Source organism: Lutjanus erythropterus, chromosome 24, assembly GCF_056507025.1.
Source record: "Lutjanus erythropterus isolate fLutEry1 chromosome 24, fLutEry1.hap2, whole genome shotgun sequence".
NCBI lineage: Eukaryota > Metazoa > Chordata > Actinopteri > Lutjaniformes > Lutjanidae > Lutjanus > Lutjanus erythropterus.
In genome coordinates this window covers 3,008,789-3,023,986 of record NC_139340.1, presented here as the reverse complement: position 1 = coordinate 3,023,986, position 15,198 = coordinate 3,008,789, and the positions used below count along the sequence as shown (strand labels likewise).

Below are 15,198 nucleotides of genomic sequence, written 5' to 3'. Positions count from 1 at the left end.
TCATACAGGAGCACTTTAAAGGGCAATTAACGGATCTATCAGCACGGATCTAGTGGTGATCAGTGGGAACTGCAACAACACAGACAAAACTGATTTGACAATTTGCATTATTTGCTTGAATCGTATTAATGCGTAACATGGCGCCATTTTTTAACATGTTTGTGTTATTAGTTAATCCACACTGTTACGACCTCTAACCAGCTAATTTTTGATGCATTAAATGGTTACAGTGCATTCAGATAGAAAGCAAAACAAACTTTAGACACATTATTACATGCAAAGCCAATTAAAAGACACAATTAGAGGCAAATTTTCTGTGGGTGGCGCATATTGGCAGAAAGTTCAACTGCTGACCCTTCCAAAGCTCCGCCCCTTTTTGGATCCTCAGTCAACGTTCTCCTTTCCTCAATAAATTATCACTACTAACACTCCAATTACAATTTTTGATGGGACAAAAATTCATTCTTTAAGGATTTATATATGATTTTTTTCAAATGTATAAAGTGGCGGAAAACACCCTTTTTTAGATAGCTATTTAGCTAGTGTTTGCTAACATTAGCAAAATTCTGTTTTCTTTTCAACATAGAGAAAGTTGACCGAGGTTCCACCAAGTACCAAGCTTGCTCAACTCTTACTGGAGCACTAGACTGAACTAGAACTATGTGAATGAAGCAAAGGCACAGATTATTCCCTCAGATCTGAAAATATCTTTAAAACTGAACACAGTTCACAATTAAAGGGACAGGAAGTGGGGTTAAATGATTTACATATCTACAGACAGTGTTACAGTAGATGGGCGTCGACATGCCACCAGTTAGCAGGGAGGGGAGTTAGCAGGAGTACCTGTGTAGGAATCAATGCGAAAAGATCAATATCAGTACCACTTTACCTTTCCCTCAGACAGCTTTTTATGATGGGAAACTACTGTTATATAAGCCACGTCGCTCTCTCCATAGTTACTAAACCCCACTGGGAAAATTAACAATTTTCCCTCACAGAACATGGAAGTTGTTGGTCTACCACTGCCTTTATCTGTTAGTTTGTTTGAATCATTGTGTGACTTCTGTGAACCCAAACGGACTTTTGAAACACTGAAGTCACACAATAACACACACAAACTAACAGATCCAGGCAGCAATAGACCAGCGACTTCTGTGTTGTGCAAGGTAAAATGGCTGATTTTGTGAATGGACTTTGGTTGATTTCAAGAGCGCGATATTTGGTGTATCTGATGGCATTTTTTCATCAAAAACTTCTGTCTGACAACAAGGTAAAACATTCTAAATATAGTGTACACCTAAACTGATATATTTTTTAGGTGGACATTTTTTAAGTGGCTAAAATCATTGCTTAGCTTCCTACCCCGGTACTCCTGCTGCTTCTCCAAACTCAGGGTGTGCCATCTGCCATCTACTGCAGGTAACACCAACTATGAATAAGTACATCATATAACCACACTTGTAATAATCCAAACTATCCCTTTAATAAAAATCAGGGAGTTGATGCTTCTTTAATTTTTTATAAACTCAGGGGAAGATTTCATGTAGCTTTATGTTAAAATGGTGCCACTACAGATTTCTTGTACATATCATGCAAACTTTGCACATTATGAATTTAGTTCTGGCGCCTCACCTGACATGACCTTTGCAAATAATCACATCCTGCAAGGAACAAAGGCAAAAGACAGAAAAATTTATTTAGTCTGGAAAGTTTTTCTACATACTATATTAATTCTGCAGAGGGCGAAGTTTCTACGGCAGCAAACACTTGAAGATTTAGAAAAAGCAGACACATTTAATCAGCTGTATGGTTTAAGGGTAAAAAAGATCTGCAGAGGAAAACAACAGTGCATGAAAAATGTGTTTGACATGTCAGTTAATGTCATATTGAGCTTAAAATCCTAATTTGAGAAAAATTAACTTCCACTGGGAAGGTTGTATTTGTTGTTCAAGTTTGGGTTCAGGGTTATTTGGGCCTCATTTTTTCTTTTTTAGTCCTGAATGATGTTGCCTTCATGCACCAGTGGAAATCAGACAACTGGGGTTTCAAAACTGGGTTCTGAGGAAAGTTTTATACCCCACTGATGCCATTTAGCCTCGAAGATTTTCCCAAAAAGAAGTGATTTGTTCCTAATTCGAAAACTGAACTGGACACTATAACCTTTTGCCTATCTTTGAGCTGTTTGAAGATGAAATTTTAGTACAAATATATTTGCAGTGTGGTGAAATGTTTACTTTTGCATTGTTGCACAATCTCTGTTATCACTTTAAAAACACAAAACTGGGACGTTTTGTGTGTACATGAATGTGGGATGCCCTGGCATGCAAAGTGCATTCAAATTTGGAGAAAATCTAAATGTATCCTACAAACTGGATCCCTTGATGTTTATTATTATTATTACTATTATTATTATTATCATTATTATACAGCACATATGGATGAGAACTATCACTGGAAATGTTGCACACTACCTCAAACTTATGTATGAAATACCTCTAAATCTAATGTGTAACATGACTGTTTAAAAATGTACTTGAATACCTGACAAATGTGTCCTTTGCACATCGCAAATACTGAAGCTGCTTGAAGAAAAATGTATTTTTGTATGATAAAAATAAAAATGAGAATAATATCAAAGTGTCCTCTCTGTTCATTGTCTGCAAATGACCAAAAATGTTGGTTGGACTTGTTGTCCTTTTTGTCCTTTTGGACCTCGGCCAACCAAAACTATTTGTCCATTTGCTTCTGCAGTCACACCTCTGCGACCGGCACGACTTTTCCTACAATCTGATGTATAATTTGTGTATGTAGAGTGAACACTGTGGCTGTGGGAGCGAGTTTAAGAGAAAATTTCTAGATGATTTTACAGCTCCTCTCCACTCTAGTGATGACATCATCCACTCTAACTCTAACGACTGCACACAATACACACCCATTATAAAGACTGAAACACTGAAAATCTCCAGAAACTAAAACTGAGATTTCATTCAAACTGTTGTAATCCAGCAGAAGAAAAAATAATAATAAAATTAAGTATGGTGGATTATATATAATGTGCTTCCTCAGGTATACTGTAACTCTTTAGATTACTACCAACACTCTACTTCCAATTTTTTGGTGATTTTTTTCTTTAAGAATTTATATACATATACATATATGAAATACATGTAACTTATGAAATGCTTTAGTTTGCTTATTGTTTTTTTTTTTATTTCTAAACTTGCTGTGTCAGAAAACAACCTTGTCTCAGGCTAGAATTTACAACTTTACATATTTTAAAATTGCTACAACCCTTCAAAATCTAAAACTAACAATCCCTGCTGATTACAAAGGTGTAAAAATATGCTATTATAATAATCTTAATTTTCAAATATATTTTGGCCCTTTTAATTCCCAGATATCCATCAGATTTTTACAAAACTATGATTTAAACAAAATTGGAGCCAAAGAGAACCTTTATCCTCCTCTGCACCTCAACCTTTTTCACTCCCAGTTCATGAAAAGCAACATTTTGTTTCATTCATGTTTTTCTTGCACATTTTTTTCTGACATGATCAGTGTTTATTGTATCCAAGAAATATTAAGAATAAGAACATTTCAGTCTTGCATCACAATTAAACATGCACTTACAGTATGTGGCTCATTTCCTGGATATAAAAAACTAAAAAAGCTTTAATAAAAAGCCAAAGAACACAGTCAATAGCATTTCAATAATCTTTATTTCATAAAAAAGTCAATCGGTTTATATCAGATTAAAGAAAGTAGAAACCAATAATAATCAGTTAGCTGGCGAGGCATCTTACAGGGGGGCGTGTCTTCTGACGGACTGACCAGAGAGACCTTGACACGCCGTACAGGTTTACCCGAAAGTCAAGAAAGAAGGCGAAGTTAATACCCAACAGGAGCCAAAACATGAGCTGGGCGGCAAAATAAAAAAAAGTTAAAGGGGAGACTTAATGGGGAAAAAAAAAGAAAAAGAAAAAATTTGGCAAAGTGGAGTTCATATTTTCATCGGCCTCATAGTCGCATGGCAAAAACGCGAATATTAAAACAAATCCTGGTTCAGATTCATACAAGAAGTGGCCATCGAGATCACATGGAATGTTTTGTATCCAAATTACAGAAGGCATTACAACAATAATAATAATCCCCAAAAAATAAAAGAATAAGAGGGCAGAATTCATCGTTTTCCACTTCCACTGTGAGCCGCGATACCGAAACATGTTACAATAAGGACTGAGCCCTTTTTCTTTTCGTTAAAATAACATTTAAATGTGTTGGAGTGGTGGAAGAGTGTTTGGGGATAAAGAAGTAACAGGAGGTAGAAGAGAAAAAAAGAGAAAAAGGACATTTTACTGCTCCTGCTGCTACTTATAAAAAAAAAAGAAAAGAAAAAATAAACGCTCGTCTGGCGGTGGAGGTTTTAGTCCGTCTCCTCTTCGTCTGATTCCGACTCTGCAGGAAAAAAAAAATTACTTCAAACTTTGACTTGGTCAAAGTGATCAAACTACACAAGTATTTTCCATCACAAATGTCAAAAACTTTCAACTCATAAATGTGAGAATTTGCTACTTTTCTTTGTCATTTATGACCTTAAAGAGTCTTTTGGACTGTTTGTTGGGAAGTTGTCATGAACACTATTCACAATTTGACATATTACAGCCTAAGTGATAAATGTTGAAATTACTCTTCTGTGTATATATTTAGGTTTTGGACTGATGCACCAACTTGAACTGTGCAAAACTGTGATACATTTCAACATTTTAAAGACAATTAAAAAAGAAAAAATGTCAGATCGATATTGAAAATAAGTGTCTTGACATCTTAGACTTTTATGTGTTTATGTTGGTTGACTTGCACAAAAGGGAGGGAGCGATTAACTCAGTAACTTATTTTCCTGCTGCGACAAGTCAAAATAGCTGCTGTGAGACGGGACCATGACCTCAGGGTGAAGGCGTGTCTGTGTGTGTGTTCTTTTACCTTCCTCTGCGTTTTTGAGCCACTCGACGAATTTCTTCATCTGCTCAAGGAAAACGCTTTTCCCCTTGGAGAGGTGGGCATCAGAGTACCACTTCAGTATGGCCTCTTCGCTCAATACATCCGCTGTGATGATGAGGAGGAGGACAGAGTCAGTGCTGTGCAGGACTGATGAATATGACATCCAATATACACTAACAGAGCCTGACATGTGCCTTTGTAAAAGGACCACGTAAAGAAAAAACGGTTAACTGATGCTTGGTGGGAAGTACTGCTCATGGTTACGTTTAAATCTTAAAAACTAGATCTCGTCAATGGTGTAGCCTCTAAACCAGTCAATAGGTTTTTCAGGGAAATCTGCCCACCAATCAGAAGCTGAAGCTGAGTGTAAAAGGCAACGACAAGCCAGACTTGTGTTAAAAAAAATGACACCAAGCATTAGGAAGGTACAACAGTTTAAGGTCAAGGAAATGTTGAAAAATGACCTCGTACTTCTCAGCGTTAAAACGGACACTTTCATAAACCTAAAACAAAATGAGACAAACTGTCAGTGGAGAGTTTGAGATTTAATCATTGGGCATCGATGGATGGAGCTGAATGTCGCTCGGCGGGGGAGACACCGACCTTTGTAGAGGAGCACCACGATCTTCTGAAAGGCCTTCATGAAGTGGATGTTGTCGTAGCAGTACTCCTGGATCTTCAGCAGCAGGCTGAGCTCGGACAGACCCTGGGAGGTGAAGGCTTTCAGCAGAAGGCTGTATTGCTGCACAAACACCAGACAAAAAAGAAGCCATGTTAGAGAAAACGGCAGTTAATTTTGTCAAGAAGATGTTGACAACATTTGAATTTTTACTGAAAAAAAGCTAGCTTACATCCCAACAAACATTTCTTGGATGGTGAAATACAACAAATGAATACGATACACGAGAGAAATGCACTGTGGGAAAAGGAAGCATATGGACTAGATTAGTGCAGTGGAGCTCAGCCAGACAACGATGGCCTCAGGAAGGAGAGCCATGATAAGAGCTAAGCTAACCTGGTTTAGATCTCAGCAAGGAAGGAAAATTCAAAGCCTGACAGGCCTGCAGCTCCCGAGTTATCATTATTAATCTATGATTGGACAGACACTGTGTGCAGAGGAGGGTCTTATTAGAGAAGGGTTGATTAAAGACATGCAGGGAAAAAAAAACAATTTGAACAGACACCTGCAAACACACAGTCCTGCAGTGTCTGCCCTGTTTATATTAGGTATGGTAGTTGATTTAATTTAATAGCATGTTAATTCTCTTTTAGGACATTTAATATCACTGCAGCTGAAGTGCATTCGTCAAGCTTATGGTAAAGATTTACTTTTCTACATCCATTTATATTATGATGATATGAAAGAATGTGTTAGTAACAAACTGTCAGCCCAGATGACTAAACCTTGCATTTGAGGATAAGTGTTTTTTGAGTTACGCAACTCAATTTACAAGGCTTTTTTTTTTCCTTTTTACACAGAAGACCAATCCTACTCTGTCAAACACGCTCACCATTTCAGGCTTTTTTCTGCTTTTAACAGCAGGATTAGTCTTTTTTTTTTTTTTTACATAAGTAAAACAAAAAAAAAACGTGACTGCACTTTCACCTTCTGCTGCTGCACTGAACAACATCTGAGTCCTTAAACTCAAACATTTTCAGACTTGCCAGAACTTGCAGCCACAGAGGCAAGTTTCATAACTCATTGCACAATCCTCGAGAATAAACACACACGAAAAAAGCTGCTGTGTAAGACGCACTTTAAAAACACTTCCAGCAGAGGCTTTTAAACAGCGCGGCAAACCTTCAAGTGTTTGATGGCTTGTTCGGTCACCAGCTCTTCCTTCTTGTTCCACTCCACGCAGCTCATCACGCTGGTCCAGATGATGCTGATCATGGTCTGCTCAGAGAGGTTGGCCTTTTTCATCTCCTCTTTGGTGAAGGAGATAATCTGAACGGACAAAGAAAAAAAATGGTTTAAAGTTTTGTCACATTCAGTTTTGATCACTTCAGCCTGCAGGTCTCTTTGAGAGATTTGCATGTTTGCAAGTGTCTCTATTGACACCAGAAAACCATTAATTTGTGTTCATCTTGTTGACTCATTGTGCAGCTGGCTTTGTTATTGTCTGAAATGCTGATCCATCAAGCCACAAACACAAAAATGAGGCAGACAGAGGAAGTGTCGAGCCCAAACACAAAAATCTGTTAGCAAAGAGGAACAATGTCATTCAGTCCTTCACCTGCATCAACAGAAAGACATTTAATGAAGATAATAGCAGCTCAGAGAACAACTGTCAGCTCCAACTGAATCTTAACACAACGAGCTGCTTCACTAAATTGTTATTTACTGCAGAGATTTTGTTTGTTGTGGAATACCTCTCATGTTTTTCACCCTCCTGCAGGTCTACCTGCATGCAATACCACCAACTCATGTGGACAAAACTGATCAAACCACAATGTTAACACTAAGGCTGCACCATATGGTAAACTACTGTATTATTTGTGACTGGAAACTGAAATTCAGTTCATGGGAATGATCATTTGTGCATCACAGTTTTCATTTAGGCATTCTGTAGAGCCTGGCTGAGCCAAAGTCCAACTTATTTTACTTCTTTATCTTAAAAATGAACCATTTAATGCAACTGCAATTTAAAGGATTTTCAAACTTTATCCAAAAGTGAAGACACTACATTACAAGGATTTCCAGAACCTGTAAAAAGCCTTGTTTTACAGTCCCAGAGAAAACAGGAAGTAGTTAGCCTCGACTCTGCAGCAGACTCACCTCCTTCTGAGGGTCACCACGGGACATCTGCTCCTGGAGCTCCTTCTGCAGCTCCTTGCGGGCGCCGATGGATTGCTGGTTGCGGGCGAAGTCGGACAGCTCCTTCAGCCCGGCGTCGGTGAAGTACTTAGAAAAATGCTCGCAGCTCCGTTTGTTGGCAGGAAAGAGTTCCTGTGAGACAGAGAGAGAATTTAAGAGTCCATTTGTTACAAAATCTGTAAGGAAATGTGACGACTAAACCCAGAACACAGACGACTTTTCGAGCCATCTCAGATGATAAAAGTCACTTACCATCAGCCTGTTGTCCATGCCGACTTTTCGGAGACTGGCAGCCACTGAGTTGATGTCCTTCTCATTGATCCATGACTTGAACAGCTTGACAGCGAAGGCTGCAGATACTCCTGGACCATAAAGACAAGACAAATTCAGTTTGTGTTGGACTCTCACTGCATACAAAGGAGGGATGTCAAACGTGACTGGACTCACTTTTCTACAGTAATGTAGGTAGCAGCCTGGGCTCTGTAATATGGTTTATAAATCACATATTTCTAGGCTATTCCTCAATAGGACAACATTCAATACAGACATTTTTTCTAAAATAACATACAGTAAAGTAGTAAATAGCACAAACATATGATGATCTTATAGAATGTGATGCAATCTCCAACAGAATATACAATAGTTAAAATTAGCTCAACTGTAAACAGCAGTAAAATGTAACATACACATTAATGGAGCAGAGATAGTGATCCAAAAACATTGATTATATTGTAGTCAAATCTGCAGAAAAACTGTCCTTGTCAGTGTTTTACAATTATACATTTTTTTAGCTTCAGAGTGTAGAACTTCTACATTTACTCATTTTAACTAACTTTTGTAGAGGAGCTGGGGCTGATACCACAATGTTTTTTACATCAATACAGATTATGAATATGATTTGGCGTTTTCTAAACTATTAACAATTAGGTTTTTGATGAATATCATCAGTAATGTGGATATAATGACTGAGTGGGAAAGAGTAAATAATAGAACATCTAGAACAGTCTGTTAAGGAAATTAAATCACTTCACTGTTATGCAGTCTTTAAAACCAGGAAAAGACACTCTTGCAATATTGTGATATAACAGCTTCCAAAATACGATATTATAAGATCCTGCCCAGCAGTAGAACGAGGAATGCAATTTTCCCAGGCTGCTTCTAGTTTGCTGTTGCATGCCAAAGGAAGAAGAGGAACACCTGCCAACAATACAACCAGCTCCGCCTCAACTTGTCGAAAAGAAAAACTGTAACAGAGTCACGCACACAAGAAATTTCTGTTTAAGGCGGATCATCAGGGATTAATAACAAATTAATAACAAAAATAGTATGAAACCGTGCCCCACGCTCAAAGTTAATGATGTCCCGTTGTCCTGGGGACAATAAAAATAGCACTTGGGACAGAACAATGGTGTCTGGGACACTTCTGGGACAGTAGAGAAACTTATTACAAATTAAAATATCCCGTTGTTGCATCACAGAATGTTTATCATGTTAATTTTTAGGTGTCATACATACTCTTAGACCCTGTCATGGTGTTAAAAATGAAGTGGATACTATGAGATATTCAAGTGTGTGTATACCAATAAAAAACTTCAATCTACTGATCAAAGACTTAGAAATAAAATAATTTCCACAAACACATCAGCATATGACTCTAGATATTTAACCCTAAATGAACAAACTGTAACTGAATTAATGAGTAAAAGAACTTCCATGCTGGACTAAAATATGCACATCGGATTTAATGCTCTGTTTGTCACCGTGGTATCAAGGTTTTGAACATCTCTAATTTTAAGTATAAACTGTCTGGAAATCTGCATCGATATAAACCCAGGGTTGACATTTTTCTCCTCACCCTCTTTGACGAGGTTCTCGTTGAAGAGGCTGTTCAGGATCGAGGCTGATATGTTGCCGTTGGCCAGCAGGATGCCGGTCAGCATGGCCAGTTTGTTGCGCTCAGACTCAGTGAATCCCTTTAGAAACAGCAGCAACTACAGACAGACAAGAAACAAACAAACAAACAAACAAACAAACAAAAAAACAGGTTTGTTGGGTTTCAAAGAATAATCAACCCCTCATCTTTGACTACAGCTGGCAAACACTCTTTGTAAACACTGCTTTCCCACATTCGGAGATTATTTGTAACACTTTAGTGACAATTCACCCCAAAATCAAACGGATATTTTTCCTCTGGCCTGTAGCACAGTTTATCAATCCAGATTGTTTTAGTGTGACATCCAGAGTTTTAGAGATGTCTGCCTTCTCTCTAATATACTGAGTGACACACACTTGTGGTGCTCAAAGAAACAAAACCAAATTCAAAACCAGCGTCTCTTTCCAGAAATCATTAACTGGTTACTCAAGATAATCCACAGACCTTGTTGTAAACAGTTTCATGTGGGAACTGATGTAGAATCTACTGGAACAACTTAATATTTGTTCTACTGCAGAAAGTTTCAGAACAGTTTCTACATCACAGCTTAAGGTTTTTCACATTTTCTGGCATTTTAGAGTTAATAAAATTGTGGTAGATTAATAGACATTGAAACACTAAATGTAGTTTTTCATCTATTAAATGAAAACGTGAAATATGAAATGACTGTTTAACACCTGTTTAATCATTGTAAAACTGTTGATTTGTTTGCCAGCACGAGCTATGAGCTCAGCTTAAAAATAACAATACCTTATAACACGATAACATTCAACTCAAAAACTGGTGTTCGATCCCGTTTAGATGCTCACCTTCTTGATCTCCTCTTCGAAACCCTTCTCCAGGTACTTGTAACGCCTGATCAGCTTGTTAAAAACCTGTTTTGGGCGAGAAAAGGGTCAGAGCTTCCACACGCATGTCAAAAAGTCTATCAATTGAAAGAAGTTTGTCAAATGCTCTGTACCTGAGCATATGCTTGCATTGTCTCCAGGTCTTCTTGTGCCGTGAAGAGGCAGAACTCAGTGCGGGTCATGTCGTCCGATAGTGTCCCGCCTGGGGCTGCAGGAGCAGAAATAAAAATAACCACCGGTAAAAACAGGGGCTTTAATAACATGCAGGGTTCCTATACATTTTCTGAAGTCAAACACTTCTCATGTGTTTTCAAGCTGACAATTTATAAAAACAGGCAGGACTTGAAGTTTTTCTACTTCACCCTACATTTATTTCAGCAATTTTGCCAAAAAATGTTCAGTTATTTTAATTTGTTTTGTATTCCTGATTATATTACTGTATTTTAACATGTTTGAAATAAAATAAGAAACTCACCCAGCATTCCGCCAGCCACCAGGATGTCAAAGAGTGTCTCTGCATACCGGCGGTAGTCAAGCTTGGCGCCAGAGGCATCAAGGAATTTCGCGACCGCTTCCAAGTCAGTGCCAGTTTGATTCAAGCCTTGTACGATACTTTCTTGAAACTGAGTAGGGTCAAATCTCTCCTTTTCATCTGCAGGGAAAACACATGTTGGATTAGTTTTAAAAAAAGCCTCTCAGAACATGGATCTGTCATGCAAACAAGAACACATGTAAATAACACAAACCTCTTTTCCTCGTTTTGAAACGCTGGCCTGTTAGCGTTGGCTTTTGCTGCTTTTGATTATTCATAAAAGACACCTTGAAAAGGATAAAAACAGAGTTAATGTTTACTCAAGCTGAGCAGACAACACATTGACACATGTGAGAACAGTACACTGTGTTCCTTTAATTATGCTTTGTATTGTCAGCTTTTGGGTGGGCGCCATGTTTATGTCATGAGTTCAGCTCCATAAATCATTCTTTCACAATCAAAGTTACACAATAGAGTTTAAAGCCTGTTGCTAAATATGTGTTCTTGATACTCTAAAAGCATAAAACATTTTGTTAAAAGACCAAAACCAACAATGAACTGATCCTTCTTAGAAGGATTGTCTGTGTAGAGCTCCACTGTGATCCAAAAACTACTGCAAGCACATCTCTTCATCCCCATGACCCTGGTCACTGTAGTTTATTTTGACCTGATCTCACAAACACCATGCAGCTGCTGTAAATCCCTACCAAAGCACCAGATACAGTATTGTGCAATCGTCTATGGATGCACAATGTGGTTTAAACAAAAAGTGGATGTGGTTTAGAATTATTGCATCATAATTTCCTTTTTAAATGAAATGAAAAACACAAATTGATGATGCTGTTACTACGCCCTTGGTTAGAAAGAGGGATCAAAGAACAGTTATTGGTCTCATGATAAAGTGTTATAAAACTCCTCACATTTAGTATTACAGTTTTAACTGTCAATTACCAAACTGTGTTTAATTACTGCACATCAAAAAGTCACAATAACTAATGTCAAACATTAAGCAAAGTCAGTATTTTCAACAATATTTTTAACAATACTCCGATACTGTTAACTGCCTATTTTGATCACAATAGATATATCAAAAGATAGATCAAAATAATTGTGATCTTATGCCATTTCATTCTTTAGTTAGAAACTACTGCAAAATGAATAATAGATTCATTAGTTTGAGCAAATCTTACAGGCAAAAATGTCAGTATTTTCTGGTTTCTTTACTCCTGACTGGCAGTACACTAAACATCTGGGTTGTTGACAAAACAAGACATTTGAGGAAGTCATCTTGAGCTTGATGATCAACATTTTACAAAACAAATAAATGATTAACTGGAAACATAACTGACAAATAGATCATGAAAGTAATAATGAACTGCTGCACTACATTAGACATATTGCTGGTTTTGCTAGAAATAAGAAAATGTAGAATAACACTTGCCTTTATCCATAAATGTTTGACTTTCAGTCATTTCCCATGTCTAAAGCTTTTAACTTAACACATTGCCAGCTGAACTATTATAAGAATAAAGTATAGATATACTATAGAGTTAGATCGTCTATAGAACTGTTGCTGTCTTCAAACTTATGACATAAAAGACATTTTATAATCAGTGCTTGATTAGGAATGTGATTTATTAATGAGCCATCCAACAGAAAAGGAAGACAAGCCAGACAAAAGACAATACGAGGTGGCAGAATGGAGCCGGTGGGTGTTCGGTTCTGTAATTAATCAGGGAAATTAAAGTTTGCCCCTTCATCTGAGGAGTGACGGTGACGCAGAAATGTTTTAGTGAACATCTGAGGTAAAGGAAACGTGTCAGCTTCGGACATAATGAGAGATTTTCTACAGCCAACGCTCGCTAATTGTAGGTTAGCATCAGCTAACTGTGGGCCTCACCATGCGCTGAGACACTGCTGTTAGCCGGGCCCGCTAGCTGGTTAACTAGTTAACTAGTTTAATTATTAACCCTTTGCTTGTACACTAAAACCCGACAGCACATACTGATCAGTCCTTAAACACAACTTTCTGTCCAAATGTCATCATGAAATATGAATTCTTATCGAGGCATTGTTGAAATATATGAGCGACAACGAGGCTGTAGCTGAGAAAGCTAACCCCTCAACGGCGCCCGTCATGGCGACGTTCCCGGATAAAAAACGTTATTTTACAAGATCAAACCCGACATAATAGCGTTATTACCTACTGGTTAAGGTGTGGGGTAATACTGAGAAGGAGAGGATACTGTTACTCACCGAAATTAATGCAGATAAAAAACGGTTGTTAACCAGGGGAATCAAAGCAAGTGACGAGTCTCTCAGTGGCCCAAACAAAAAGACCTTCCCGTCAGAACTTCCGCAGGCTCCGCCCGCTGCGCATGCGTGATGTAAAGGGGGTTTCCGTTTCACAGAAAAAAAAGGAAAAAATTATTTATTTATTTAGTTAATTATTAATAAATCATTTCACAATGTATTTTGAATTCAGTTTCCTTCTTAAAGGGCATGGAATTTATTAGACTGATTTGGATTCATTAGTTTTAATATACATTTAACCAAACACTATAACATATTACTTGATAATATATTTAATTAAGATATATTATATTTTATTTTTGACAAAATATACTATGCTTATTTTCAGCTGAAATTCAAACAATGTCACATTACAGAATTTTAACTGACTTGGACTTCATACTGAAATACTTTTCACAGGCAAAACTGAGCAAAATCAGTGTTTATTCCTTAAAATATTTAAGCATTTTCTTGTAGCTACCAAAACAATCATGTCACAGTGACTGTTTCTGCAGTGATGATTTTAATAGTGTTATATTTTAGCTGGTAATCGTGACATTACAGAATTTTAAATGACATAAAATTGTATTTATTTCCCTCAAATAAAGGATTAATAGTACCTTTTTGTCACAACTGAAACATCATCCTCACATTCACACAAAATTCACAAAAATGTGGACACATTTCAGCTGTAGGTGATGACAACAAGACGTAGGCCTGACATGTAAAGTTCTTTAGTCCACTTGGATAATTGCAATGTGAGACCAAAGCTAACTGGACCGACTGTAATCAGTGTCTCAAAAAAATGAACCTTGGTTTGGACTTTTAGGTGTGAAAGCACCCCTCGTTTCTTGAACCAGGATTTGGGTTTAGACTTGACTCAGAGGCAGCTTGAAAACATGGTTTAGATGGTAACCAACATCTGAGCAAACACTCCTTTGTGCTGCTTTAGTTCCATGCAACGCTTATGTCTCTGTATTTATCTGACCAAACAAATCAGCTGTCAGACCGGTTTGTCCTGTTTGTCCACGGCTCACATTAGTGGCCCAGCCCTCCCACCAGCATCCATATATGTACAAATAGCCTTGTACAGTTTATCCATGAGTCAAATCTGCAGGGCCCTAATTAAAGGTGACACAACACCCCCCGGTGGTCACACTGAAGGACTACATCCTTTAAGCAGACGATGGCTCTAAAACAGTTCCATTAAGAACATTCTTTATTGTTGAAATCTTCAAAGAACTCTTTTCTCAAGGGTTCTTTGAGTATAGAGTTCTCAGTATAACCCCCTGGATGGGCTCAAGATGAAACCATTGGAATATAAAGGGTTCTTGGTAGAACCCCCTGGGTGGGTTCTAGATAAAATTCTCAGGATATAAAAGGGTTCTTTTCTGTCTTTTACCTGAGCTGTTATTAAAACATTTGTAAAGACATGAAGAAGAAACACACAGATCACAACATGACTCAGTTGTACTGCTGCTTCTTTTTATTAAACGTTTTCAGACAGAACCTTTAGCAGCACTGTGATTGGTCAGCACCATTTTAACATTCATTTAAGGACCAATACACAGTCAATATGCATGCAAAAAATGAGTACTGCAGCGCAAAAAGCGATTTGTAGCCACAGACTGTGTATTAAATGTTGTAATCCTGTTTAATATGTGATCTGTGGTTATTTGTCTAAAGATTAAAACATTCATTTGACTTAGTGATACTGTAGTATGAGAGCACAAGCATAGAAAAATCAAATGTACTTCATATTTAAGTGGTTATAAGG

The 15,198-nt window shown here is 37.6% G+C and overlaps 1 protein-coding gene across 1 annotated transcript; it reads right to left on the bottom strand.

Moving 5' to 3' along the window:
• Positions 1-3,700: 3,700 nt before the first annotated feature.
• On the bottom strand, positions 3,701-13,510 carry bzw1a (basic leucine zipper and W2 domains 1a). The gene is made up of 12 exons (XM_084713478.1): positions 13,386-13,510; positions 11,344-11,416; positions 11,073-11,249; positions 10,711-10,805; positions 10,559-10,624; positions 9,672-9,807; positions 8,069-8,178; positions 7,778-7,948; positions 6,800-6,946; positions 5,602-5,740; positions 4,981-5,103; positions 3,701-4,455 (listed from the first exon to the last, which is right to left on the bottom strand). Exons 2-12 carry the CDS (start codon positions 11,405-11,407, stop codon positions 4,424-4,426), a joined length of 1,260 nt encoding a protein of 419 aa, XP_084569604.1. The 5' UTR covers positions 11,408-11,416; positions 13,386-13,510; the 3' UTR covers positions 3,701-4,423.
• Positions 13,511-15,198: the final 1,688 nt, after the last annotated feature.

Coding starts and splice junctions, on each gene's coding strand:
- bzw1a (XM_084713478.1), bottom strand. CDS start 11,407: ATGAATAATCAAAAGCAGCAAAAGCCAACGCTAACAGGCCAGCGTTTC. Junction 6,947..7,777: donor GTGGTGACCCTCAGAAGGAG/GTGAGTCTGCTG, acceptor TTGTCCGTTCAG/ATTATCTCCTTCACCAAAGA. Junction 4,456..4,980: donor GCTCAAAAACGCAGAGGAAG/GTAAAAGAACAC, acceptor TTTTTCCTGCAG/AGTCGGAATCAGACGAAGAG.